Source organism: Schizosaccharomyces octosporus, assembly GCF_000150505.1.
Source record: "Schizosaccharomyces octosporus yFS286 unplaced genomic scaffold supercont6.1, whole genome shotgun sequence".
NCBI lineage: Eukaryota > Fungi > Ascomycota > Schizosaccharomycetes > Schizosaccharomycetales > Schizosaccharomycetaceae > Schizosaccharomyces > Schizosaccharomyces octosporus.
The window spans coordinates 4213799-4239669 of NW_013185619.1; the positions used below are offsets into that span (position 1 = coordinate 4213799).

Genomic DNA, 25871 nt, shown 5'->3' on the forward strand with positions numbered 1-25871 from the left:
CTTTAACAAAGTAAAATAAGTCAAACATATTATCTGAATTAACTGACGAAATCTATCTTTTGTCATGTCAAACATATACTTTGGCTCAAGATTGTGTATTTATAGTTGACGACACAACAATGTACTATTACTACTCCTGCTGCTGTTGTACTTTTATAATTTTTTTAGTATTCTTTTCATTTTTTCAGCGTTCCCTCCCAAATATATCCTTATTATTGCTTTCAAAATGAGTCGAAATCATCAACACTGAAAAATCACAAGCTAAAGTTACTATTCCCTTCCTTCCTTCCTTTCATAATTGCACTGCATTAAAAAGGTTAATACTATTCTCATCGTCCTACCGCTCAGAGAACGCCTCAAATGATCTTTATGCTCTCCCATATTTTAAGCAAATTGATTTCAATCTAGTCTTTCATTATGTTACACGTCTTTAAATAACCGTCTCCTTTCTTTCTTTTCCAACATGCTTTTCTATACCTTCAGATACGTCCATTTTCGCTAAGTGCAGTGTAACACAATACTTGGTGTAAATTGAAATCCTTTGAAGCAAACGAGTAATACTTTGGAAGACCTTTTTATAAAAGATCATAAAGCAAGAACCTGAAAAATGCATAAACTAAAAACAAAAAGCCTACAGCATCACGGATTCCCATGTTGTCTCCAACCATAGTACTAACGAGCCTTCAGACGGTTCCACTTCCTGCAGTGATCGAGCGGGAACTGGTGTGCTGTTTTTGCCTAGGTATAGCCACAAACATTTGTTCCAGTCGGTAAGATTACTACAAGTTCAGTCGTGATCCAGTAAGGACGTTCTTAACATTTTGTAGTAAAACACTCTTCTGTATGATGACATTGCAATATTCCGGCCTTGACTACATTTATAAAAGACATGCAGTTACACGACACTATGTTGAAGCTATAGTTAATCACGGCAGAATTTTCGTAAAAGTACTTAAATAATCATTAAAGAGGGTGTTCGATTCTATTCACGAAGCATAAACAACGATATTGCGTAACGAATAAAAAGATTCATGAAAGAGTGAATGAGAAAAGCAACTTGAACCGTCTTATTAAGATAATGCTTACTTTGGGGGATAATGCGAATGCAAAGTTGATGGACTGCAATATTGACATGAATACTTCCAAAGGAAATGTGAATTATGAAAACGTAAACCAGGTTCGTTAAAATTCAAACTTCAGCCCTTTGCTCAGCAAGAGGTTGAAGTTCGATTTCTTCGTTCTGAGATACTTCATCTCCTCGATTTGTTCCTTTTAACTTGGTTAATAATCGCTCTATGATAGGAAGCATGAACGTAGTGTACATACCAAAAACACGATTCACAGAATTTCCTATGCCGTTTGCACCGTTTCCTATATCAATGACTAACAATCTAAGTCGTTCACGGGCAATTGGATTTACTAGAACAGTTAGAATATTTCGCAGGTTGTATGGCATACTCGAAATAAAAACAAACAAGGCAACGTTAACAAAGCAGACACCATAGAAAGCAATATCGTTCATCTTTTCAAATCCTATTATTTTCTTTACATTATAATAGACGACGAAACCAACGCCATTCAGAAGAGCCGTATATATTACTGCGACACACATAGCTGACAATACGTTTTTGGTTGCTCTTCCAGCTTGCTTGTACCACCCCGGGTAGAGCATATGCGCCACTAATAGTTAGTGAAACATTCAGAATAAAAGATAGTGCTAACTTACAACAGAGAAATAATGATATCGCTCCAATAAATCCGCCAAAAAGTCCCCAAAGGTCTTGCGCCCTCACAGGAACTTTGAAATAAAAGAACATCACGAGAAGAATACCATAAGCCCCAATATACACAAGTGATGCAAAAAAAAAGAGATATATGATAATAATCCACTTTGAATATGTCGAATCCGACCCAGTATTGTTAGTGGACTCTTGGGCGGAATGCTGAGCGGATCCATCAGCCATTTCTAAATCAATAAATTTGTTTGTAGCTAATGAATGTATTAGTAATGCATGCTCTTGTTGTTCGAGAAAGGATAAGGGCGTTTGTCAAGTTTGCTGATGGTAATCAACAAGTTTATAAATCTTAAACACATTAAGTAAACAAACAAACATGTTCTTCATCAAAACTGTTTTTAGCCTAGACTTTTTCAACAAACATACAAAAAACCAACCCTTCCTTTCTATTTCAATAAATCTTACCTGAATACGGAGGAGGCGTACCCTCTGAAGAATGTATATCTGATTTCTCATCAATGAGCGTTTTGAAAGACTCGTCAGAGTCTGAAACAGGACTGTATTTATTCTTCATTTTTGCAATGGCAAACCAAAAGCCAAAAGAACATCAATATCTATAGCTAGTTCGAAATTAACTAGAATTACCAAGAAAAGTCCGTAGAAATCAATTCCACCTTTCAGAGATCTTTAAAAAAAAAAAGGAATTGTTCCTTATTTCTAAAGAAAATCAATACCTTGAGTAAAATCAGTCTAAAACCAAAGATAGGAATAAAAAAAAAATCTTGGTAGTGGCCTTTCGCATGTCTCAAGTTCATAAAGCAGCGATATTATGTCACTGACTGGTCACAACCTCGTTACGATTATTTGACTTTCGTTTTTACCGTACTTTTTCGTAATACTATAATGCAAACGAGACTTTATTATTAAAAGTAAACAAAGAACCTTATCAAAAAAATATACGAATTGTATACTTTAAATAATATATACACGAAATAGGAATTAAGAACAACTTTATTAAAAAATCCTTGAAGAAATCTGTCCATCTAGGCGTTTTAAACGCAGTGAAAGTTGATGTAGATGGAAAGGAAATCATTGTTATGCTGGGTCCGGTCTTCTGTTTTTCCTTTAGCTTGGGGTATGCTTGTTTTTTTTGCGTTTTATTCATTACACCGCTTTTCCATGACTATACTCTTGATTGAGGTCCATTGCTTTAGCTTTTTCGATATGCAAAACATCACCTAACTCAAAGTACCATGGCGATCAAAGGGAAATCCAAATGCAACACAATGCATGCATACGTTATTCTAAAAGAGGTAAGAAAAACAAAAAAGAGCGAAGGAAAATCCTACAGCACTCCAAATTTCCATGTTGTCTCCAACCATAGTACGAAACTAACGAGGCCTTCAAACGTTTTCACTTGCTGCACTGATCGAACGGGAACTGGTTTGATGTTTTCGCCTGGGTGTGACCGTAAATGCTACTATAGTTTTAATAAGATCAATATAGTGTTTCGCACATATTGTCAAATAGTAGCATTACTAACCCGGTAAGAATCAGATTTTACTTGGATGTCACAATTCTTTACTATTCCTTGTCAGCTCAACAAACCGGAAAAATTCTCCAGCTAAGCCGATGCTTTTCAATCAATGTACTTCAAAAATCTTCCAACAACGCATACTCTGAATCAACAAGATCGTATCGCAATTGACTTAAGCATATTCTAGTAGTCATGATCACCAAGCCATCATACAGAAAATGAATTTGATATTAAATACTGGTTAGAAAAAGTTAACGACCATATGGCCCTAGTGCTTTGTCTGTCTGGAAGAGCGGATTGCAAGGTCCCGGTTGTGTAATTATGCACCATAATTAAACTCCTGCATAGAAGCCCTAAACAAGTTAAAAATCTTTCAAAAATGTTCAACAGATAATGTCAATTAATAGTTGTATTGTCGTCCGAAACATGCTCATTTCCTTGTCTCCATTTATTAGACGCAAGTAAAGAATTGATTCACTCGCAGGTATGCTCCAATTAGTCGTCAATCTCCATAGAGTTCATTGAAAACGTTTTCACTCATTGATATTTTCTTCCTTTTCTCTTAACTCGATTAGACTCGTGTCGTTTCTAGTTCCTAGGCGAATGTGATTAAACAAACCGCTAAAAGGAATAACAATTTTTATTCATTGACCTTTCTTAATTTGTTTTAAGGACTTCAACTTTAGTTTTCCAGGGAAACTTATGTACGTATACTCGTAATGGTTGACTTAACCACCCAAAATGTATATTTTTCAGAAGTTCGAGACAAAAAGTGCGTCTAAAAATTCTTGCGTATGAATGAAACCTTACGGATTGTCTCATTCACTTCATCGTCGACCTTCTTTCAGATTAATAGTTCACTAAGACTCACTTCTATAGAGATTTGGTAAATGAACTTCAATCTAGCCAGGAGCAGCTACACGTGTTTCGTTTGGTAGCCCTAATAATCTAAAATATTAATGAAAAAGTAACGTGTGCATATATAGATCGATGCAGAATGCATCACTGGTTTGCAACTCATATGTCACCCTCGCAATGGGATTCGTGTTAACCAGACATTTAAACATGACTTCTATAGACAAACCATCTATCAGAAGACGAAAGAATGACTGATGTTAAATACTTAAAAAGAATTTAAAGAGAAAATAATTAGAGCATTATAAAGGGACCACTTTATCAAAAGACAAAGGTCAAAAAATATAGTGACACGACCAATTTGCGAAATTCATACTGCAACAATTTAAACGACAATAAATCCTTGCTCATTATTAACGCCTTTGGACTGAAGAGTTTCAATCACTTTACAGGGTAACTTTTCGTTCCTAAATCCTTGGATACTACCATCAACGAAAAAAAAAAAAAAAAAAAACTCAACTATGTAAAAATTATATACACTTCCAAATCACTCATGCGTTTCAGCACAGCATAAGACAGTGTAACAAACGAAAAGCCAGAGTTTTTGCGTAAGTTTTACACAAGCACCATGGTTATATGGTAATATGTTATGAGTGTCGTTTATGACGCAGGCTTTTATATTTCAATATATAATATTTGGAGAAGGACACTCAAAAAGCTGGTTTTTATAATTACAATTTTGAGAATTGAATATGAGTGTTCAAAAGAAGGCTATCTCATGTCCGTTAAAGGGTGTTGAACTGCTCCGAAATGCTCGCTACAACAAGGGTACGGCGTTTACTATAGCTGAGCGTAGCAAATTCGGATTAAATTCCAAGCTCCCTCCTGTGGTAGAAACACTAGACCAACAATTAAAACGTGCCTATGACCAGTACGCAAGTCTAGGAGATTCCTTGCATAAACACATTTTTTTGTCAGATGTGTTTGAGACAAATCAGACACTCTTTTATGCATTAATCAGTCATCATTTACCAGAAATGTATCCAGTTATCTATACACCTACCGAAAGTCAAGCTATCAAGAAATATTCTGAAATATACCGTTATCCCAATGGATGCTACTTTGACATTGAGCATAATGATCCTAAGTATTTGAAAGAACAACTGGCTGACTTTGGAAATCCCGATGATATCCAGTATATTGTAATTACGGATTCGGAGGGAATCTTGGGCATCGGTGACCAAGGTGTTGGAGGTATTTTGATTTCTACAGCAAAGGGTCACTTGATGACTCTATGCTCGGGGTTAGATCCTAATCGCTTTTTGCCGATCGTTTTGGATGTCGGTACAAACAACAAAGATCATCGACAGGACCCCAAATACCTTGGATTGAATAAAGATAGAGTGCATGGAGAAGAGTACAGTCGCTTTTTGGATAATGTTATCCATAGCGTTAAAGAAAAGTTTCCTAACGCCTTTATACATTTTGAAGATTTTGGACGCGTTGATGCCAAACCAGTTCTCGATCGTTACAGTCCCAAATTGCCCTGCTTCAATGATGACATTCAAGGCACCGGAGTTGTGACATTGGCTGCTATTTTCGCTGCTGTACGTCTTACGAAAAATAAGTTGGGTGATCAAACTTTTATTATTGTTGGTGCAGGCACAGCAGGTGTGGGTGTCGCTGATCGTGTTGTTTCTAGCATGGTTAAAGAAGGGATGAAGGTAGAAGATGCTCGACAAAGGATCTATCTTTTGGATAAAGACGGTTTACTTTTGGATAAAAATGCTGATAGTGCGACGGATGGACAGAAGCCGTATTTGAAGAAAGCGTCAGACTTTTCCGAGGAATCATCTTCAGGACAAGTAGATCTAGAGTCAACAGTTGCGAAAGTTCATCCAACGGTTCTTTTGGGTGTCTCTGGTCAAGGAGGAATATTTACTGAAAGTATTGTACGGGAAATGAGCAAGCATACCGATCAACCCATTATATTTCCTTTATCAAATCCCACAGATCTGATGGAAGCGAAACCAAGTGATCTCAACGAATGGACAGATGGAAAGGCCTTAATTGCTACGGGATCGCCAGTTCCACCTGTAAAGCGCAATGGCAGGGATTATTATATTTCTCAGTGTAACAACGCTTTTATCTTTCCATCTGTTGGGGTTGCGGCTGTCTTATCCGAATGTAAGAGACTGTCGGAGGAAATGCTTTTAGCTGCGGCAGATGGTTTGGCTAGTACCCCAAAAGATTATTTCGCTTCTGAGGATTCTCTATTGCCAGATCTTGGTCATGTTAGAGAGGTGTCTCGTCATGTGAAGTTTGCAATCTTAAAGCAAGCACTAGCTGAGAATAACTGTGCAGATCATGTTCCTCGTGATGAAAAGGCTTTGCGTGAGTGGATTGAGAAAAATGAATGGTATGCCGAATATAAAGACTACGCATAGAAGGTCATTTTTATGTATTTTATGAAGAGCAAGTACGGAAGAAATCTTCAAGTGTTTAACACATAAGGTGATTATTCTACTTGCAATTGTTTACGATTAAGAAAAATGAATGAATGTTATTATGCGATTCCCTGATTCATGGTAAGAACTTATAGTAAGTTCTTATGGATAGAAATAGTAAGTAAATAAGTAAGTAAGGGACAGCAGAGCTATATATCTCAAACGTATGAGTAATATGTACGTCCATCTATTTATAACTGTTATGTAAGTCTTTCCTGTCAAACCCGGATTTACATTATTTATTTTTTTTAGTAATAAATAACCAACCTTCCAAGATACAAAGAAGGACTAACTATGCAGTGTATTGTCAACACTACCACCAGAAAAATAAACATTGCTCTTTATAACCCGCTTGCATGCCCACTCAAAAATTGTTAATCTAAAGTTTTGAAAATTAAGTCAGTAGATACTACTAAACTGGAATGAAATAAAATGAGAATACCTCACGGTTGTAGTATCTGCAGGTTCGACAGGTAGGTTTCTTTCTATTTATAATAAATTTTACTTTGAACTATTTCCTTTGTATTCTTAGGCTCTACTTGTCCAGCGATTGCTTTGTTTACACAATACCTTAATGAATTATTATTGGTATACGATAATGCATCCATGAATTGGAACTAATGCTTATAGGTCATGACGTTTATAAACTTGGTCTCTTAGCATACAGATAGATTTTAAATTTGTTCAGTAATACGCAAAGCTTCATCTTTCTTCTTAATTTGTGAATTACTTAGACGACGGACTAAACTAGTAGAAGCAGTGTTACCTATTCATAGCTAACAAATGTAACTTGCAAGGTTACAAGGATTTTATGCCTTCGTGCATACTTCCAACGATGTCAGGTGTACATAGTATTCTAGTTAGTCATTCACACTCAGGTATCTGCATGGTCCTTTTATTAAATTACTCAAGACCAAGTTTTGTCTGGTTAGTCGTATCCAGTTCAGTAGATGCATATTCTTATCTTATGTAGTATCACTTTTTTCTACAGCAAGAAACTAAAGCAGTTGTAATGCGGATCATGCATAATATCAGTTAAGAGGAAAAACCTAGAGAGTTAAGGGTCGAAAGCAACTTTTTGAATCATCAACGGTTCCGTTTTTTTTGCTGAAGTGGTTAAGCACTTCACGAAGTGGCTTTATTTAGGTTAAAAAACAATTTCTCTACTAATTATGTATGTATAATTACTTGGATTTATACTTTCTTTTTAAAGAACAGGTAAAGCAATTTCTGACTAGATTTTTATATTTAACGAGACTGTTCTAGGACCGTAATCCTTTTAACGATCATTCTTTCCCATCCTTATTATACTACTAGGGTAAGAAAGAATGGCTGGACATGTTTGACTTTTGTCTTCATTTCTTTCTTGTTGAGCTAGAAAGAGGTCAAAGAACAAATATTTTGAGTTTTTCGTGAGTCGTTTACGGGTCCCTATCGAGAGATCCGTTTGGAGGATGCTGTAGAAACTACCCAGTGTACCAGTGTAGACATGTCAAACACTTTCCATCAAAAACAAGAGCAAGAACAAAGTGGACGCTCACATAGAGAAAACGATGAGCATAATTCTTCTACATCTATGGAAGAGTTCGATTACGTTTCTCAAAAGTCGGAAACTCTAGCTCCTTCCAATAACCCTCATACCAAAACTAGCTTAGGTACTAGCTTCCTGGACTGGTGGGCTTCATGGAAACGAGATTTGTATTCGATTTGGTGGTCCTTGAACAGGAAATTGAATCGTATGTATCGCTGGATGTGTAGCTTTTATCAAACTCGTCCGCTTTTACCATCACGAGGTACTGAACAAGAATCCAACAACACCATGCAGCATGAAGTTTATAGCGTCGTGAAAGATATTAACAGCGGAGACGAGTTGGTTTTAAACATTAAAAAACCCGTCGATCCTTTATTGTTGCGATCTAATATACCACCTGTGCATCGTAAACATCTTCCTCCCAAGCTTTCCCTAGTTGCTACACTGGGAACTGTACCTCGGCACAATGTGGTGGTTTTGGAGGATTGGATTAATCCTCTACTTTCTCAAAAGACCCAACTTATGCTGCAAAGTGAATTATGCAATAGCGACAGCTTTGACTGCCCTGGATACATTTGCGTTTTCAGCTACGAAGAAAAAAATCACTCCCTTAGTTCCCTTAGTTCAAATGTTCACAGTACTTCACTGATTCAAATATCGAGAGTTTCGGATCTTAAGCGTCACTTACATGGCTATTCGCCTCATTGCCGCTACCGTCGCTCCCTTTTGGAAATCTTTCCCAGTCCGAGCAATGCATCCAAGCCATGTCAAGTCAGCTTTAAAGTCGAGCGACTAATCCATAAGGAATTGGAGGAGTCTTTCAATTGGCTTCCTGGAATCAATTGTGAAGCATGCGGATTACTGCATGACAATTGGCTTCAAATTAGTAGTGAAGACTGGGACAATGTCCGTGGCTTAATATTACGATGGATCGAATATTCCAGAGTGATTTATTCTTAGAACTATATCCCGTTCCGTGTTTTCTTCTTGTAATATACAAATTGTTTTTTGATAACTTTGCCATTTCTCGTTCGTTTGGTTTATTTTTCTTTCCTTTCTAAAGTTTTGTTCGTGTTGCAACTATCATGATTTACGAGAACAACGAATTACGCCATTGCATTTGTTTTATCCTATTTTAATATTTATTCCCTTGCCTTGAAATACACGCTGGTTTAACCGCGAATAACCAGACTCGATGTTCAAAAATTACTTTTATAAATGATCTCTCTCTTTTACTTAGTTTAGAGAATACATAAAGTCTATTGGGTTGAAGTGATCTTTAGGAAGCGGCATTAAGGCCGGCATGCTAAGTGGTCAGATATCCTCATAATGGAGTGTCCATCTCTTTAGTCTATCAAATCTATACTAGATAAAGAAGCATAACCAGTAGCTACACCTCCTTCATGAGAAGAAACAGGCTTTGTACGGCATATATAGCCTGCGTTACCATTGTTTAACTCTTCAGCTGTTTCGGTGTTCCAGACAATGGTTCCTAAAATTCCAATTTCATCAACAACATCGTATTTTTCAGCAACCCGTCCTTTCAAAATGTAATTTTGTGAAGGAAGGGATTTAATGTAACGCATCAAGATATAAGAATCCCACTCTTCCTTGGGAAGACTATTTAAGAGATCAGGAATGTCTTTTCCGTAGGTGTTATTTCCTCCTCCCTCCCGTTGAGGCTTCATAACAAAGTCTTCAGAATTTTCAAGCGCAAGCTTTATACCTTCTTGACCTCGGGCTGTATCATTTAATGGATACATATCAGCAAAGGTTAACTCAATGGCTTTTTGCTCTTCACCCTGAACAAATCTTTCAAGGGCATTGCTTTCGGCAAGCACCTGCTGGATCTTCTTCGAACCTGCTAAATGAGTAGCAATGGTGGGACATTTTATGGCAAGAGAATTTTCGATCTCCAAACGGATATCCCACTCATTGTTGCTTGGATAGTCATCTAATGCATAGCCCGATCGATAGTATACAATGGCTACCTCGAACGTACCATTGGGATGATTGTAATAAAGCTTGTTACTTTCATTGTCTCGAACCAACTGATTCAATTGACGAATGGCGACACGTCTTGACTTGATCCTAAAACGACCAACAAGCTCATATTCCAAAAGGCGCTGGTCACAAATATTACGCTCACTGTCTTTTACAACGAATAAAACAATAGGTTCGCTCCCCTCAGCAGCATGTAGATTCTTCGAAGGGATCCCTTTTGCTTGTTCGCAGTAGGCATTATAAGCGCTAGAAATACCGCTGCAGATGCCAGTGATGGAAGTATTGACGGTGAGATAATCTAGTTCCATAGGCTTCTTATACAAACCTGAAGAGGAACAATAGAAATGTAAGTTTGCCATCATTTTACTAAGACCTCCAAAAGATACGGATATCGTGTTGAACTCAACTTGCTTACTAGTAACTTCTTGGTCGTCTTTGTTCACCAAGTAATCTGATCGGAAGATACCGAGCGCTAAACGCTGGCGTAACTCTGGTTTTATTTTTTCATTAAAATCAGAATGTTTTGTATGTAAGTCCCATAATTTTTCCATAAACTTGTCGTACTTTGTAATAGGCTCCAAATGCGTCTTGAGAAATTCTAGGTCATTAGCGATTTTGGCATAAAGCTTATTATAGGCTTTTTGCACAGAAACTACTTGTATGAAGGCCTCTCTTGGAATAGAACTAGGAAAGAGTGTCAATGGAACTTGGGTAGCTTGATTCGTATCGCCCTTTTCTTGTGCTCCGTCCACAAACAGTAAGCCATGAGCAGTTGCATAATCTCGTGCTGCCAAAGACAACTCTTCGATTTCCTGGGTATTGTAATTGTCTATTTTCATGTTACGATACTTTTGTTTCTCTGAGTATCCTTGTCGAATGCTATAGCTGATCCGTGGTTACAAATCAAGAGTTGTCCGATTTAAGATTGTAGTTTACAATAAGAAATAAAAGAAAGTCAATTTTGATGGTTATCCTTCACAAAATGATTGAATATGAGCTTCTTCAAATCTGTAGAGAGATGGAATGGGAAGTTCTGCTCAATACTCCCTTGCTTAAGTAATCCCTAAATAAACCACTAAGTAAACCTGAAATTACTTGGTTTCCACCTTAGGGAGATGTTTAGCAGCAAGCTAAGAAGGAATAAGACAATTACTCTACATAATAGAAGACAGTTAAACGCATACGCTCTTACTCTTCAAATATTCCAGAGAGGTTGCAAACAATTATCAAATGATGAATATCATATATACACGAAATTGAAAAAAATTTATACAAATAGTTAAACTATTATAGTTCAAATATTACTAGTATTTACCCAAAACATAAAACTATTCAGAGCAAACCGCTTACTCCTGAGTAGCATTGAACTCACCAAACTTCTCCACAGCGTCGTTCCACAGCATTTTACCCTCGGTTAATGCTACAAGGGCATTGATAATCTCCTCTTGGGTACCACGAACTTGCTTAGTAGTATCACGCTCACGAAGAGTGATAGAACCATTTTCAAGAGTTTCAAAATCAACGGTCAAGCCAAATGGGGTACCAAGCTCATCGTTACGAGCATATCGACGGCCAATATTGGCATTGGAATCGTCAACTTTGTTTGAAACACCCAAACTACGAAGCTTAGCAGATAATTTACGAACGACAGGGTTGAATTCAGCGTTACGGCTCAATGGAACAATGAGAGCTTTGATGGGAGCAACAACGGCCGGGAACGACAAAACACCACGTTGAGTGTCTTCAGGACGAGCCCAAAAGCTGTGTTCCATAAGGCAATATAAGAGACGACCCAAACCAAAGGAAGGCTCAATAACGTTGGGTGTAAAAGTACGGGTATGCTCTTTACGTTGTTGTTTCTCAATAGTGACGAGCTCGGCATCCACTTGGTGCTCGACACCGTTGGCGACGACAGTAACTTTACCTTGAGAAGCCAACTGGGCACTCTTAGCTTCCTTGACTTCCTGAGTCCAACTGAGCATTTCTTCTTCAACAACCTTGGCATCACGCTTGAAGCGAGGTCCGAACTTCTTCTTGTTAACCTCAACAACATACTCGTTGAGAACGATGGGTTCAGGAAGAGCTTCTTGAACAACCAAAGGAGTCTTGGTAGCTTTGCTGTGAACTGTCAAATCGTAGGCACTACGGTCTGCACAACCAACACATTCGATCCATCCGTATGAACACTGGATTTCGGCATCCCAGCAATCACAAGCATAATGAGCCATTTCGTTGCTCATATGTTGACGGAAACGAAGACGAGACATATCAATACCGATTTTTTCTAAGAAGAGACTAATACGAGCCATGAAGTAGCCCAAAGTGGTATTGTCGACAATACCCTTCTTAACAGCTTCACCAATAGTCATTTCTACCACTTCGCTCTTGCCTTCAGCTTGAACAGATTTAGGTAAAAGACGAAGAGGAATATGAGCAACCTCATCAAAACGATCATGTTCTTTGTTTTGAGGATCAACAAAGTGCTCTACTTCACCCATCAAAAATTCACGAACACGCAAAAGACCGCTACGAGGAGAGATTTCGTTTCGGAAAGCCTTACCGATCATAGCACTAGCGAAGGGAACCTTACCATTGTTGAATTCAAGTAGACGGTTAAAGTTCAAGAATTGACCTTGAGCAGTTTCAGGACGAAGGTAACCTTGCAAACCTCCACTAGGACCAATTTGGGTTTGGAACATCAAATTGAATTGGCGAGGACTTTCGAGTTCACCGTTGTTAGCGGGATTACGAATATCGTGAATCTTCATGATATCACTGAGTTGTTCACCATCATAATTGTCAATTTGAGCAAGGATAAATTCATATTCACGTACGGTTTCATCGTCGAGGCGAGTGACCTTAATCTCCTTCACCTTTTTCTTGCGCTTTTTTTTGTCTTCGGATTCTTCTTGAACAGCGACATTTGTAGCACCCGTTTCTTTAGCACGAGCTTCCTTGTCACCCTTCAAACGAGCCTCCAAAACTTCTTCAACTAAATGGTCAGCACGGAAGATCTCACCAGTGGAAGGATCTTTGCACATCCAGTCACAAAACTTGTCAACGTGACCACTAGTTTTTAAAACATCATGAGGAGTAAGCATGGAACAGTCTACTTCCAACATACTTTCCTCAATAATGAAGTGTTTTCTCCACAAGTCGACAATATTGGTTTGCAATGCAGAACCAGGAGGGCCATAGTCGAAAAGACCACTAATACCACCATATATTTGGAATGAGGGAGAAAAGAAGAAACGCTTCTTCATCAATTCCTCAAATTGACTGCGGTCAAAAGGAACGCTCCTCGATAAATCCGCCATTTTTCTTCTAACAACCCGTTTACCAAAAAGAATACAAGTACCACGAAATGCTTGAAAAGACCGTATATTGATACTTGCGAAAAGCTCAAAAATCAATGCTTTTCGCTTAACCTGTCTACAAATGAGTTGTTGGCACTTGGAAAAAGCAAAACCTTGGAAGCAAATCAAGGGTATAGTGAAAAGGAGTGCGCTCGTTAGTTAAATTTTGCATACCATAATTTGCAATGGCTTAGTAAATAATAAAAGAAAAAATAACTAAGATGAGTCAATTCGTGCTTGTAACGGATGGCTAAACTTCCTGTATGATGTTAGCCAGTAGTAAGATTTTTCAAAAAAGTGTATGGAATTTCGCTGAGGAGAATATAATCAGAGGAAGAAAGAGGGAACGGTTGCCTTCTGCTTTACGTGATGGCTCGTATACATTAACAAAACGTGAAATTTCAAGAAGATGTAGAAGTAAAATTTTTGGCTTATTATATTCATGCGTTTGTCTTTGTGCCGTGCCGGACATTGAGGTTGAAGATGTAGATGTAGTTGGAAGTGCCGCCATATAGCATCCTTGTCTGTTAAAACTTTTTGAGGTTGTTTTATTCAAAAAACCATGTGAATTCCATGCCCAAACGAGCGTTCTACGTTACATAGAAACACAGGAAAGTATTCAACCAACTAAGGATCAGTTGCTTTAAACTGTTCCATCTAAGAGAATCAAAAACTGTATTTATAACAGCTCTTCAACTTGAAATCATTACTTGGCAGTAGTTCCATTTCATTCCTGTATCGTGAGTTATTTCTTGCCTTAGAACGAACAAATTTCAGTCGCTCCATTTGAAAGAAAAAGTACTCCTTTAATGTTTAGTATTAAAAGAATTATTTCGTATTAAAACAAAAGGTAAACGGTGCATGAACTCAGCGATATTGTTGTTTCGATGAAGTAGTTCGTCCTTACAAAATACGAGGCTTACAGCGTCTAAATATAAATCCAAAAGGCAGCTAATTCGAAGATTTAACTGTCAAATTACTTGTTTTCAGACTCAATAATCTGTATGCCTCTATTGACATCTCACTCAATTTTTTCATAAAACCTTTGTTTACATGTACTTTGTGCGTTTAAACGAGGTATATCGAAAGTGTGTTTAGACACACTATTTCTCGCTAAAATAATTATGGGCAATTTCCACATCTTAGCATTGGTCTTCTACAAACACCAATTGTTGCATAAGACATTTAAATATCGCGTTAAAATCTTTTTCTTTAAAGTATATACATCCAAAGTTATTTACAAGAACAATATTATTCAGAATGTTGGTCTTATAGTAGGTTGACTGCTTTGCATTGCTTTCCCATGTATTTTTAGAAATATATCTTTTTTACAAGCGTTGACTAAGGATCTCCATTTTCTGATTCATTTTTGTTATTTTATTTTTCTGCATTTTTACGCGTTGAGTTTTTTTTGCTGTTGCGTCAAAAATTAAAGTGTTAGAATACTAATTGCTACATTGTTTGGACGCCGATACTTCTCGCTTTTCCGTCTTTCTCTTAAATTATATTTGGTCTATTGTGCTGGAAAAAAATATTGCTATTTATTAGATAAACGATGTTTGCTAAAATTCGAAAATGGGTACAATGGATAGTACCGAACTTTGGATTTTTGGCTATCCATTACTCATATATAATTGTTTTGGTGATTATATCCTCGGTTTTGCTATTCACAGGTGGGGCCAAAATTTCATACACTGATGCTTTATTTTTGGCAAGTAGCAGTGTCACTCAGACTGGTCTGAATACTGTCAATTTGGTCGACCTTACCACTTGGCAACAATTCGTCATCTTTTTTTTCCCTATTGTGAGCGTTCCCATATGGATGCATGGTGCGATTTCCTTTGTTCGCTTGTACTGGTTTCGAAGAAAATTTAGATATGTGATTAAACAAAATCGAACTCGTCGTTACCAAAGGAATGCCCGTCGTAAACAACTCAAACAAGAAAAAAAGAACGAGGAACAAGGTGTGAGGGGTAGGAAAATTCAAGTCCTGCTTCCTCACCAAGGAAGTGATGAACCTGATGAAGTTCCTACTTTTAGTAACCCTGATATCACATCCACAGAATATCCTCAAGATCACCTTTTTTCTAGCGCAGTTCCTATATCCCCAAAAGCTGTTCCCAAAGAATTAGAGACGGACGCTCGTACTACGCTCTCTATCCAAGAACTTTCCGATATAGATTTGGAGGATCCAGAAACCAATCTTACCATGAATCCGTCGAATTTTCCTTCAAAAAATTCCGACCAAGATGAGGAAATTGAAATGGATGATCTTCATCCTCGTTTACGAAGGCAGAACTCAGTAATAACAGCTTTTCTAAACACTAATGATGATGTTCGTGAAACTCAATCATACAGTGAAAAAGGAACAGCGCCTTTCCCGTTGTCTTATTGCCTTTCTGATACGAATTTGCTCAATTTGCAAGATACCCCCGTCGATTCCAGCCTCCCAACTTCCAATAATAAAGCCTCTGTAACTATTTATGAACCAAACAAAAACAAATACCTCACGTCAGTCTCTTCCAAGTCTAAAAATAATTCCGAAGAAGACGTCCATATAGCCTTTACTAATCTACATAAACCGACCCTTGAACGAAAACGACAAGAAGATTTAAAAGAAAAAAAAAAGTTTTTCCAAAAAAAGCCCTCAAGGCTTAGACGGATGAGTGCTCCTTTGCGCTGGACAAAGTCTCTGAACGTGAATCCTAGAAGCCTGACACTTGAAAGAGTATTATCCAGCGCCTTTGGAAAACGAAGAGAAGGAAGTATCTCATCTTCGAGAAGTACCGTAATGTCTCTACCGTACCTTTCTTACAATCCGACAGTTGATAGAAATTCTGCTTTTGTCGCTCTGTCGAGAGAACAACGTGATGAGTTGGGTGGTATAGAGTATAGGGCACTCAAATGTGTATGCACTGTGGTTTCAATATATTTTCTACTTGCCAACATCTTTGTTTTCGTTATCTTTATAGTTTTCTCATATACCGCTCATGGCTCTTATACTATAATTGATTCTTTCGACTTGAAAAGAGGATGGTGGGCTCTATTTACTTCAGTTTCTTCTTTTAATGACCTCGGATACTCGCTAATACCATCTTCATTCTCCCCCTTTAATAAAAATATATTTCTTCTATTAATATCTTCTCTTTTTATCATTGCTGGAAATACAGGATTTCCCGTCTTCTTACGTTTATTCATTTGGTTCTTTTACAAAGTTTTACCCTTAAGTCAAGAAAAAAAAGAAGCCATGGCTTTTCTTTTAGATCATCCCCGGCGTTGTTTCACTCTTCTATTTCCGTCTGGATCCACATGGTGGTTGTTTTTCATTTTGCTTGGTTTGAATGCAATAGATTTGATCTTATTTATGTCGCTTGACATAAAAAATACATCAATGGTGGATCTTCCTCGAGGTATTCGCGTTGTCAATGCCTTATTTCAATCGGTTTGCACTAGAACTGCAGGATTCACCAGTGTCACCTTATCCGCCTTACATCCTGCCGTTTTAGTAAGTTATTTAATCATGATGTACATATCAGTTTATCCAGTGGCTATTAATATGAGAAATACCAACGTTTACGAAGAAAGATCTCTTGGCGTATACACTTTTGATGAAGAGGATCATAGGTCTTTTCTGAAAAATCACTTGACTGAACAAGTTAGTCACGACCTTTGGTGTATTTTTCTCGGACTTTTTATTGTTTGCATTTGTGAGGGAGGAAAAATAGCAGATAATAATGATACTGTAAGAGCTTCTTAATGACGAAAACATTGCTTACTATTTTTAGGATTTTACAATTTTCACAATTTTATTTGAAATTGTTTCGGCCTACGGAACCGTAGGTTTGAGTACTGGTTAGTATTTAAAATTGTCAGTATGACATTATACTAATTACATTATCAGGTTTATCCACTTCTGAATGTTCTCTTTCAGCGAGGTTTACAAAGTTAAGCAAACTTGTAATTATCGCCCTGCAGATTCGTGGAAGACATAGGGGTCTTCCAAGAGCTGTTGATCGTGCCGTATGTTTGGCAATCTTTATACTTCATTATAATTGACTAATGTTTAAAATAGATTTTACTACCTACTGAAAAAAATAACTTAAAAGAAGAAGAAGATCATCGACGAAGACAAGAATTAAGCCGTACCATTAGTTACTCTAGAGCGAGCGTCTTAATACACAAGGATGCATAGGTCCCAGTATTTACTATTCATTATCTCATATGGTCTAGGTGTTGTATATAAAAAATAGAATGTAGGATTAAGAATTAGAGGTTAAATTAAAGCTTTAATGATATCAGATACCGGCTCGATAAACTGTTTGACCACCATTTCGCATTTGGATTGTTTCTTTTGAAGCTAAAATTTGCAAAGCCATTTCCAAAGCTCGCTGACTATAACCATGCTATAAATATATATGTTAATATAAAATTTTCTAGAGAAAAAAACTTTGCTTTACTTACCCCATTTACGTATTCACGTATTAACATACGGTAGCTTGCCTGAAAACCGATAGGTAGGCGCTTTTTCAAACTGCCCTCAATCTTTTTCACCTCTTCAGTGACCTCTGGAGAAGCTTGAGTAGCTGCAGCTAGAGTACTCGTTAAAAACAGACGAATAGCCTCTGTTGCGTGAGCTTCCGTTGCTATACTGGACATTGACATTTTAGCCAGTGCTTCAGTAATTCGCACAATAGCTTCCAACTGACGGACAGTGATAGGAATACTTGATCGTACATTACTGTCTTGTTCTGATTGATGCACTTGTTTCCGGATGGCAACGAACTGACTCGATAATTTCTCAGCAGCTTCGGCGCTCAAAAGTGGGGCACATTTACTAAAAATAGTTAGAGAATGATAAGAATTATGGAGAAGAAAAACTTACTGTCTGCAATAATTGATATAACGTCTGAATTTTTCGAAAGGAATTTCTCCAATTGCTAAAGTCTCCATTGATTCCTGTAGATTTGTATGAAGACTTATAACATGACGAGCAATGTTTTGATCTCTCGACTCGTCGTGCTCGTCCTTAACAATAAATATCATGTCGAATCTTGACAAAATTGTCGACTGGAAATCAATATTTTCTCCAGGAGATTTCATATCATCATATCTTCCGAAAATAGGGTTTGCAGCAGCCAATACAGACGTCCTTGAATTCAAAATAGTGGTAATACCAGCCTTAGCAATGGATATTGTTTGTTGTTCCATAGCTTCATGAATTGCAACCCGATCTTCATCTCTCATTTTGTCAAATTCATCAATACAAACAATCCCACCATCAGCCAAGACCATTGCACCTCCTTCCAAATAAAACTCACCGGAAACACTGTCTCTTTGTACAGAAGCCGTTAAACCTGCGGCACTTGAACCTTTTCCTGATGTATATACGGCAATAGGAGCCAGTCTTTCAACAAACTTCAGAAACTGAGACTTGGCAGTACCCGGGTCACCTAGTAAAAGGACATTGATATCACCTCTGAGCCGCATTCCATCAGGCAGGATCTTTTTGGAACCAGAAAATAACAAGCAGGCAATGGATTTTTTAATATCAATATTACCATAAATTGCAGGAGCAATACTGTTAGAAATAATTTCATATAGATTCTGGGTCCGCGAAATCTCTAAGAATTCTTCTTCTTCCTCTTCGCTGAATAAAGGTGTAGACTTGCTGCCCTCCTCTGAGTTTAATTGAATACCGATAACGCGAACATATGGATTTCGAATAGCAACAGCACCACTAGACTTAACCGATTTATTTTGAAAAATTGAAAAAATACCAGTAATTACACAACGCGTTCCAGGTGTAATTTGATTTGTAAGATATCGATCGGCATTCAACAAAATATGGCGAGGGAGTTCACCAACAGGAACCATATCGGGTGCTTCTTGAAGTTTTAAAACTTGTTGGTCTATAAAAAAGGATTTGGAATGATCAATGATATAGGGATCCATGGGACATTCTTTTTTCTCGCCATCTAAAACAGGAGCATCGCAGACACGAGGAAGCTGTATACCTGTAAAGCCACCAGAAACAGGTAAGGATTTAGTAGAGCGGCAATTCCTACAGACTATATGCAAGGAAGTTGCTCGACAAGACAATGTAGATGCACCGATTATGATACCGGGAATACGAACCAATTTTGAAATGTGAGTAGCTGTCAAATCACGAATAGAAAGAATATTGGCATCATAATGAAGGGCAACTTGACATGTGGGAATTTGAACTGAAGGACTTTCGGGACTTCGATAGAGTAATCGTTTTGCGACCGTAGTAACGGCAGACTCAAACAGCGATAGGAGCTCAGTGGGCTGACTAGAAAGCAGATGAGCTAAATCCTCATCAAAGCTAATTAAATGCTTAAGGTCAACTTTTAATAGGTATTGATTTATCATTAAATTGTCGCGCAACTGACTACGATAAACAAAATTGTTGTCGATGACGAACTCATCAATGAAACGAATAAAACTCTTTTCGTGACTTACATTAGAGTCTTCTTGTTGATCCCCAGGAAGAACAGGTGTATAGTATACACTACTTTGTTCCCAACCTGTAGCAGCCATTGTATATAGAAAACGAATGTAAAAACCTAGTAATCCTTGAAGAAAGAAAAATAAAGAGAAAAAAGAGGAATGCAAAAAATAAACGATTGAAGAAAGAAATCAAGTAGATGATATGGATCAACGATAGAAAAATGAAGTATGAAAAAGGCTTCACAGAAAAGGATGAAAAAGAGTGGAATACAACGAATTTGATGGCGAAAATATCAAAGATAACCCGAAAAGAAAAAAATAATAAATAAAAACGCCTGTAAAACAGCTAAATTTTTACCGCCTGAGAAGTAGGCAAAGATTGACCTGAAAGTAGGTAGACCAAGTAGGATCAAAGGAGAAAAATATTAAATGGTAACGAATAAACAAGCTGGAGACTACAAATTCTCAGAATTGAAATACTTTCACAACAAAAAGTTAATTACTGAACGAAGAAAGATGTCGGCATTTGGGGAATCTACAACTGCCAGAAAAGTCGACATTCATATAACATGCATTATTACTTCCAAAGAACAAAGGATGTAGTACATAAGGAGCTAAATCTCAATACAAAAAGCAAGGAAGTTGCAAATCATCTTATTATCTGTAGTATATTTCGAAAGCAAGAAAGAACCCATCACTATTCCTTGAACATGATATATACCTCTTTCAAGGCAAAAGATGAACAAACAAGGTAGGGCTAGGTAAAAAGACGACGTAGAAGAATGCAGGTCAGCAGTGAATAATTTTAAAAAGAGATGAATGGATGAGCCATTGGGAGGGAGACCTAGACATGCTGCAACATAATCAGAGTGAGTTTTTAAAAAAAAAATACAATAAAGGGGAGATGTAAGAAGAAAAGAGAGTCCAAAGAAGAGATTACAAGAGGAAGGAATCCTTTCAAAATAAGAAAGACTGCTTTAATGGAACAGATCTTCCTTCAAAGTAATACCAAGCTCTTCACAAACGGGCTTCAATTCTTTCACATAAGCAGCATATTGTTCTTTGCTTGGTAACTTGACCTTAACACCTTCAAAGATGCGAACAGCAGTGGGGAAGTCGTTGACACGACGAGCAGCACGGATGGCTTGCTCAATCACATCAGAAGAAGGGACAATGTCGTAAGCGAAACAGTTGTTAAGACCACGTTGAAGTTCAAATTGATCTTGAACAGTGGAGAAGAAGTCATTGTATCTAGACGGGCGTTAATACATGTTCCCTAAATTGTTGAGAGATATCGCTAATGGTGTCCGAGGCATGTTTTGATGACAATTTCGTTTGAATTATTTTTAGCAAAACGTATCGAATAACTAAATTTTGGAGTATATCAGTTTCTTCAAGACCGTAGATGATCAAGAATGAAAGAAGAAAGAGGATTCATGGAAGCCTGTCTCAGCGCCTTGCAAGCTAGCAAGCCTATTTTATAAAGCTTTTCTTTAAGCCTTGTTTACTTACTTGGTATTAATTTCTTCCAAAGAAGCAGAGTGATTGCTGGAAAAGCGGACCTGACCGGCAGAAGCAAAACCCAGACGGGAAGGACGAACAAGAGCAGAAGAAGCGGCGAGACGACCTTGAGATTGAATAAGACGTTGGAAGTTCTTCATGTCGAATGAATGAAACCGTATTTTTTACCTACAAACGAAAAGTGGGGAGTGAAAGAAGGTGGGAAGTCATGTATAGGATATGGGGAGATATAAGGAAGAAAGATGAATCCGAAAATCGGCCTCACTGAAAGAAAATTAAAGAAAACAATTTAAAAAGAACAAAATAACTAAATATTTATTCGAATTTATTTGAAGGGTGCATCTGCTATGAAGGTACTGCTGGATCACCATCCATCAATTTTGACGAGACTAAGCAAAAAAGAAGCACTGTTTGCTCTGTGAAAATATTACAACTAGAAATTAAAGCGATTTTCTTGACGACGACAAACCAGGTCAATGGTGTCTACCGTTGAATCTATTCGGATCTATCATGGCTATAGCAAGGCAAGACGGACTATGTATTAAAAATTCAAAAACTTTTTTCGAAAATGATGGCGTAGAGCTCTAAAAAGTTTTGAAATAACTCTCGGATTCCGCAAGGCTTATACCGTTGAACAATAGGCTCGCACATTCTGATGTTTGGGAATTTGCATGGAATTAAACGATCAATTGTCTTATGCTGATGATTTATTCTCGTACTTGTATCTGTTACATACAGATAGGTCCGTTTCCTTGTCGAAGACACATGGTAATATCGTACGCACATCCTTCACATCACATTCAAGGTTCTCCTAAAGGTATTGGTCTTTTCATTAAATTTTGGTAACGTTTCAAGATAGAAGAAGATTGTTTTACTACTGAAAACTCTTCAAAACCTCTTGTTTTTTTGGTTTTACTCACTAGGATTTAAGTAGCATTGAGTCACATGTACCTTGATATGGTTACTCGTATCAAAATGTACAGTTTATGATTCGCCAAGAAAGAGTAACCAAAGTACATCGCTACTTGTGACGAGTAACAAGTCATTAAACCGGAAGAATGCTGTATACATGAATCTGAAGGAAAATTGAGTATGTCTCTATTATATACTAATTTATTAAAAATAAACCTTTTATTTTTTTCTTCAATTTCTGTTCTTTTCCGCTCCGCCTGTAATTAACTTCTATTACAGCTGTCATCATGAGCAATGATCCAGGTCTGGTATTCAATTTGAGCATTCCTAACGGTAGCTGGACAGTTTTTAAAAGCTGTATTTTTACATTTGCTAAAAAGAAAGTATGAAAAAAAAACTTTGATGGGTTTCCCAGCACTCATGTCTATGATAGCTATACCCAGCGGAGACTGGAAAACAAATTTTTGCTCAGCTGGGAAAAGGATATCTAACATTCCTCTTTTGAAAAGGTTTTGCCTATAACCTAAGAATTAAATTGAAAAGAAAAACGAAAAAACCTTCCATTGATTTCAAAGACGATTGAATTTTAGAAATAACTCACTGGTTAATATAATTGCTATTACATAATATCTGTTAATATAATGGTTCAGTAAATTTGTCTAAGTAAATAAAACAGAATGCCGAGAGCATTTTCACAGTCTGTTCACTAATTAAAAAGATTAGATAATATTGTAATTCTTTTATTTTTAGCTCTGTTCTTGAGGCTAATGCATCATCTGTTACATTTCTTGTTTTTCCTTTCGTCTACCCTTTCGGTAGACGTTGTGCATGTCTTAATACCATTGATACTAATAAAATGATACTTTCAATTTTGCTCTTAACGAGAACTACAAAGTAATTGAAGCTGTTTCATCCTTCGTTAGGTGGGCTCTTAAATAGCAAGCAATGACAGTATATCCCCTTTTGATGATTTTTTCGTATTTTTTAATTGACAATGAATCCAATGAATCATTCTACATTATTACAACATCGATCTTTTGTTTGACATTGATGCTTCTAACATACGACATGCGAAGCATGCTAAACAATTCGCTACCCAAAAATGAACCAGTAAAGATTGTATAAAGTATTTTTAAGGCTATTAAAATTTAACTAAGCTACAAATACACCTTGTAGCAGCTTTTTCTTGGTACTTCCATTCCTCGTGTAATTACCGTACATACTCATATGCCCAAAGTCCTCAACAAACAGATATCCAGCAAGAAGTTTTGCATTCAACATTTAAGTGAAACATTAATAATTAGAAAAAGAAACAAGAATATACATAAAACCCGTGCCAAAACGTTCCAAGTGATTTATTTACCATTCTATTATTATACATATTACTATTACGAGGTCTTATATGATTATTCTCGACGGTCCACAAAGAAAACATCCCCGAAAGAATTTCCCAAAAAAATAATGATAAAGAAAAACCCGAAATTCACGTTTATTCGTAATTATTTATTTTTGAGCTTATTTTATAGTTTTTTGTAAATATATTTGATTTAAGTTTAGAACTAGTTGATTCCTTTGTTTGGTATTTTCAACATGGTCCTGGCACCTCGCACATTGAGCTTAACCGGAGCACACATGTTGAAAATCCACCAACCTAGCATTGACCATCCATTCGGACTGGATCTGTGGTAAGTATTAAAAAATAAAAAGAGAGTTGATGTTTAGGATTCATTGTAACTAACTTTTGAATAGGTACCTGTTTGAACAATTAAGCATCCGTACCACAGGATGGAATCCTTCAGAGTTTGAGTTCATTCCAGGCAAAACTCCTTTTTCCCAATGGTCTAGTGTCATTGCGTCAATCACCTTGTACTATGTAATTATTTTGGGCGGACAGGCGTTTATGAAGAACCAAAAGCCCGTCAAGCAACGTCGTTTGTTTCAATTGCACAATTTTCTCCTGACCGTCGTTAGCGGTGGTTTGCTTGCTCTCATGTTTGAGCAAGTATTCCCTATGTATGTTCGCCATGGCCTTTACTTCTGTGTTTGCGACTCTCGTCACTTCACTCAAAAACTTATCACTCTTTACTACTTGAATTACATGACCAAATATCTCGAACTTCTCGATACTGTCTTCTTGTTCTTGAAGAAGAAGCCTCTTGCTTTCTTGCATTGTTATCATCACGGCGTTACCGCTTTACTTTGCTTCACCCAGCTTTTGGGTCGTACCTCCGTACAGTGGGTCGTTATTAGCTTGAACTTGTACGTCCATGTTATCATGTACAGCTATTACTTCTTGGCTGCTTGTGGACGCAGAGTTTGGTGGAAGCAATGGGTTACCCGTGTCCAAATTATCCAATTTGTTATTGACCTTGTCCTTTGCTACTTTGGTACTTATACCCACGTTGCTTACCACTTTTTCCCCTGGTTGCCCCATGCAGGTGATTGCTCTGGCTCCTTGTTTGCTGCTATTTTCGGTTGCGGTGTACTTTCTTCTTATTTGGTCTTATTTATTGGTTTTTACGCCAATACTTACATCAAGCGTGGTGCTAGAAAGAACGCTAAAAAGGCCGCTGGTAAACCTGATGATACCAAGACTTTGCCTTCTGCCACTGAGGAAGCTTTGGCTGCTACAACTGCATCCAACTCTTCTCCTTTCAACGCTCGCTCCCGTAAGCTCTAGTTTGTTGTACTAGAGCCCCTTGCGAGCATGATATGCGATTATAAACATCGCTCATCTTTTGCTATATATAGATTTCCCTGATATAATTTTGAGGTAAAGTTGACAAGCGAAAATATCATCTGCGTGGAAGATGTGTTTATACCAGTTGGATATTCCCTTACCAATGATGCTCTGTTTGCTTTATCAGTAAGTGGGCCTTTGTAAAGAATTACTCATTGGTATAAAGTGTCATGGTAGTCTGTTGCCAGCCCGTGCAAGAAAATCTTCGTTATCACTATTCGTTTCAATGTTTTCCCTCGTTCATCTGCATTTTGCAAGAATCCTCAAATTCCTATCGGTTAATTAGGGTTTCGTCGGCGAAACCATAGTCCTTCTTTTAATCTTTGCATTCGCTTGGGTCACTTTTTATTATTGAATCTCCATTGTGTTAGTTAATAGAGAGAGCTTTTTTTCCTACATCACATATATGTACCATAAATTGTTTATATACGTGTCGCTATCAGAAAATAAGGCTATAAGCCTATTTTAATAGACCAAACCCCATATATATGTGTTTTATACTTTGTGAACCGTTGCTCTTCTGTTGTTATTTTCAGCATGAGCTTTCAACTTGTTAACTAATGTATGCTTGCATCTTATATTCATGTTGTTTGTTTCTCTTAAATTAAATTATAATATAACTAAAATATGTACATCGTACAACTTGCGAAACAGAGACGATTTGTATTGTATTTTAAGTAATTTCCTCAACGATTTCTGTT

At 37.2% G+C, this 25871-nt stretch overlaps 10 protein-coding genes across 10 annotated transcripts; 4 read left to right on the forward strand and 6 right to left on the reverse strand.

Moving 5' to 3' along the window:
- Positions 1-64: 64 nt before the first annotated feature.
- Positions 65-2559, reverse strand: SOCG_04480 (uncharacterized protein). Its single transcript, XM_013162226.1, has 5 exons — positions 2202-2559; positions 1727-1990; positions 1459-1680; positions 1327-1419; positions 65-1269 (listed from the first exon to the last, which is right to left on the reverse strand). The coding sequence occupies exons 1-5, from the start codon at positions 2308-2310 to the stop codon at positions 1190-1192; spliced, it is 768 nt and encodes a 255-aa protein (XP_013017680.1). The 5' UTR covers positions 2311-2559; the 3' UTR covers positions 65-1189.
- Positions 2560-4612: 2053 nt separating this feature from the next.
- On the forward strand, positions 4613-6710 carry SOCG_04481 (NAD-dependent malic enzyme). The gene has a single exon (XM_013162227.1). The coding sequence runs from the start codon at positions 4881-4883 to the stop codon at positions 6573-6575; it is 1695 nt and encodes a 564-aa protein (XP_013017681.1). The 5' UTR covers positions 4613-4880; the 3' UTR covers positions 6576-6710.
- Positions 6711-7438: 728 nt separating this feature from the next.
- Positions 7439-11455, forward strand: SOCG_04482 (DUF1766 family protein). The gene has a single exon (XM_013162228.1). The coding sequence runs from the start codon at positions 8125-8127 to the stop codon at positions 9124-9126; it is 1002 nt and encodes a 333-aa protein (XP_013017682.1). The 5' UTR covers positions 7439-8124; the 3' UTR covers positions 9127-11455.
- On the reverse strand, positions 9360-11375 carry SOCG_04483 (glutathione synthetase large subunit G). The gene has a single exon (XM_013162229.1). It carries the CDS (start codon positions 11007-11009, stop codon positions 9513-9515), a length of 1497 nt encoding a protein of 498 aa, XP_013017683.1. The 5' UTR covers positions 11010-11375; the 3' UTR covers positions 9360-9512.
- Positions 11383-13705, reverse strand: SOCG_04484 (cytoplasmic glycine-tRNA ligase Grs1). Its single transcript, XM_013162230.1, has one exon. The coding sequence runs from the start codon at positions 13485-13487 to the stop codon at positions 11517-11519; it is 1971 nt and encodes a 656-aa protein (XP_013017684.1). The 5' UTR covers positions 13488-13705; the 3' UTR covers positions 11383-11516.
- Positions 13706-14713: 1008 nt separating this feature from the next.
- On the forward strand, positions 14714-17981 carry SOCG_04485 (potassium ion transporter Trk1). The gene is made up of 4 exons (XM_013162231.1): positions 14714-17268; positions 17312-17378; positions 17428-17546; positions 17599-17981. Exons 1-4 carry the CDS (start codon positions 15082-15084, stop codon positions 17716-17718), a joined length of 2493 nt encoding a protein of 830 aa, XP_013017685.1. The 5' UTR covers positions 14714-15081; the 3' UTR covers positions 17719-17981.
- Positions 17537-20520, reverse strand: SOCG_04486 (MCM complex subunit Mcm5). The gene is made up of 3 exons (XM_013162232.1): positions 18409-20520; positions 17988-18360; positions 17537-17929 (listed from the first exon to the last, which is right to left on the reverse strand). The coding sequence occupies exons 1-3, from the start codon at positions 20085-20087 to the stop codon at positions 17822-17824; spliced, it is 2160 nt and encodes a 719-aa protein (XP_013017686.1). The 5' UTR covers positions 20088-20520; the 3' UTR covers positions 17537-17821.
- Positions 20521-20577: 57 nt separating this feature from the next.
- On the reverse strand, positions 20578-21785 carry SOCG_04487 (cytochrome c oxidase subunit VI). The gene is made up of 2 exons (XM_013162233.1): positions 21510-21785; positions 20578-21248 (listed from the first exon to the last, which is right to left on the reverse strand). Exons 1-2 carry the CDS (start codon positions 21656-21658, stop codon positions 20975-20977), a joined length of 423 nt encoding a protein of 140 aa, XP_013017687.1. The 5' UTR covers positions 21659-21785; the 3' UTR covers positions 20578-20974.
- SOCG_05359 (uncharacterized protein) lies at positions 21720-22427 on the reverse strand. Its single transcript, XM_013162408.1, has one exon. It carries the CDS (start codon positions 22302-22304, stop codon positions 22068-22070), a length of 237 nt encoding a protein of 78 aa, XP_013017862.1. The 5' UTR covers positions 22305-22427; the 3' UTR covers positions 21720-22067.
- A 1565-nt stretch (positions 22428-23992) lies between these two features.
- On the forward strand, positions 23993-25823 carry SOCG_04488 (GNS1/SUR4 family protein). Its single transcript, XM_013162234.1, has 2 exons — positions 23993-24115; positions 24180-25823. The coding sequence occupies exons 1-2, from the start codon at positions 24021-24023 to the stop codon at positions 25108-25110; spliced, it is 1026 nt and encodes a 341-aa protein (XP_013017688.1). The 5' UTR covers positions 23993-24020; the 3' UTR covers positions 25111-25823.
- Positions 25824-25871: the final 48 nt, after the last annotated feature.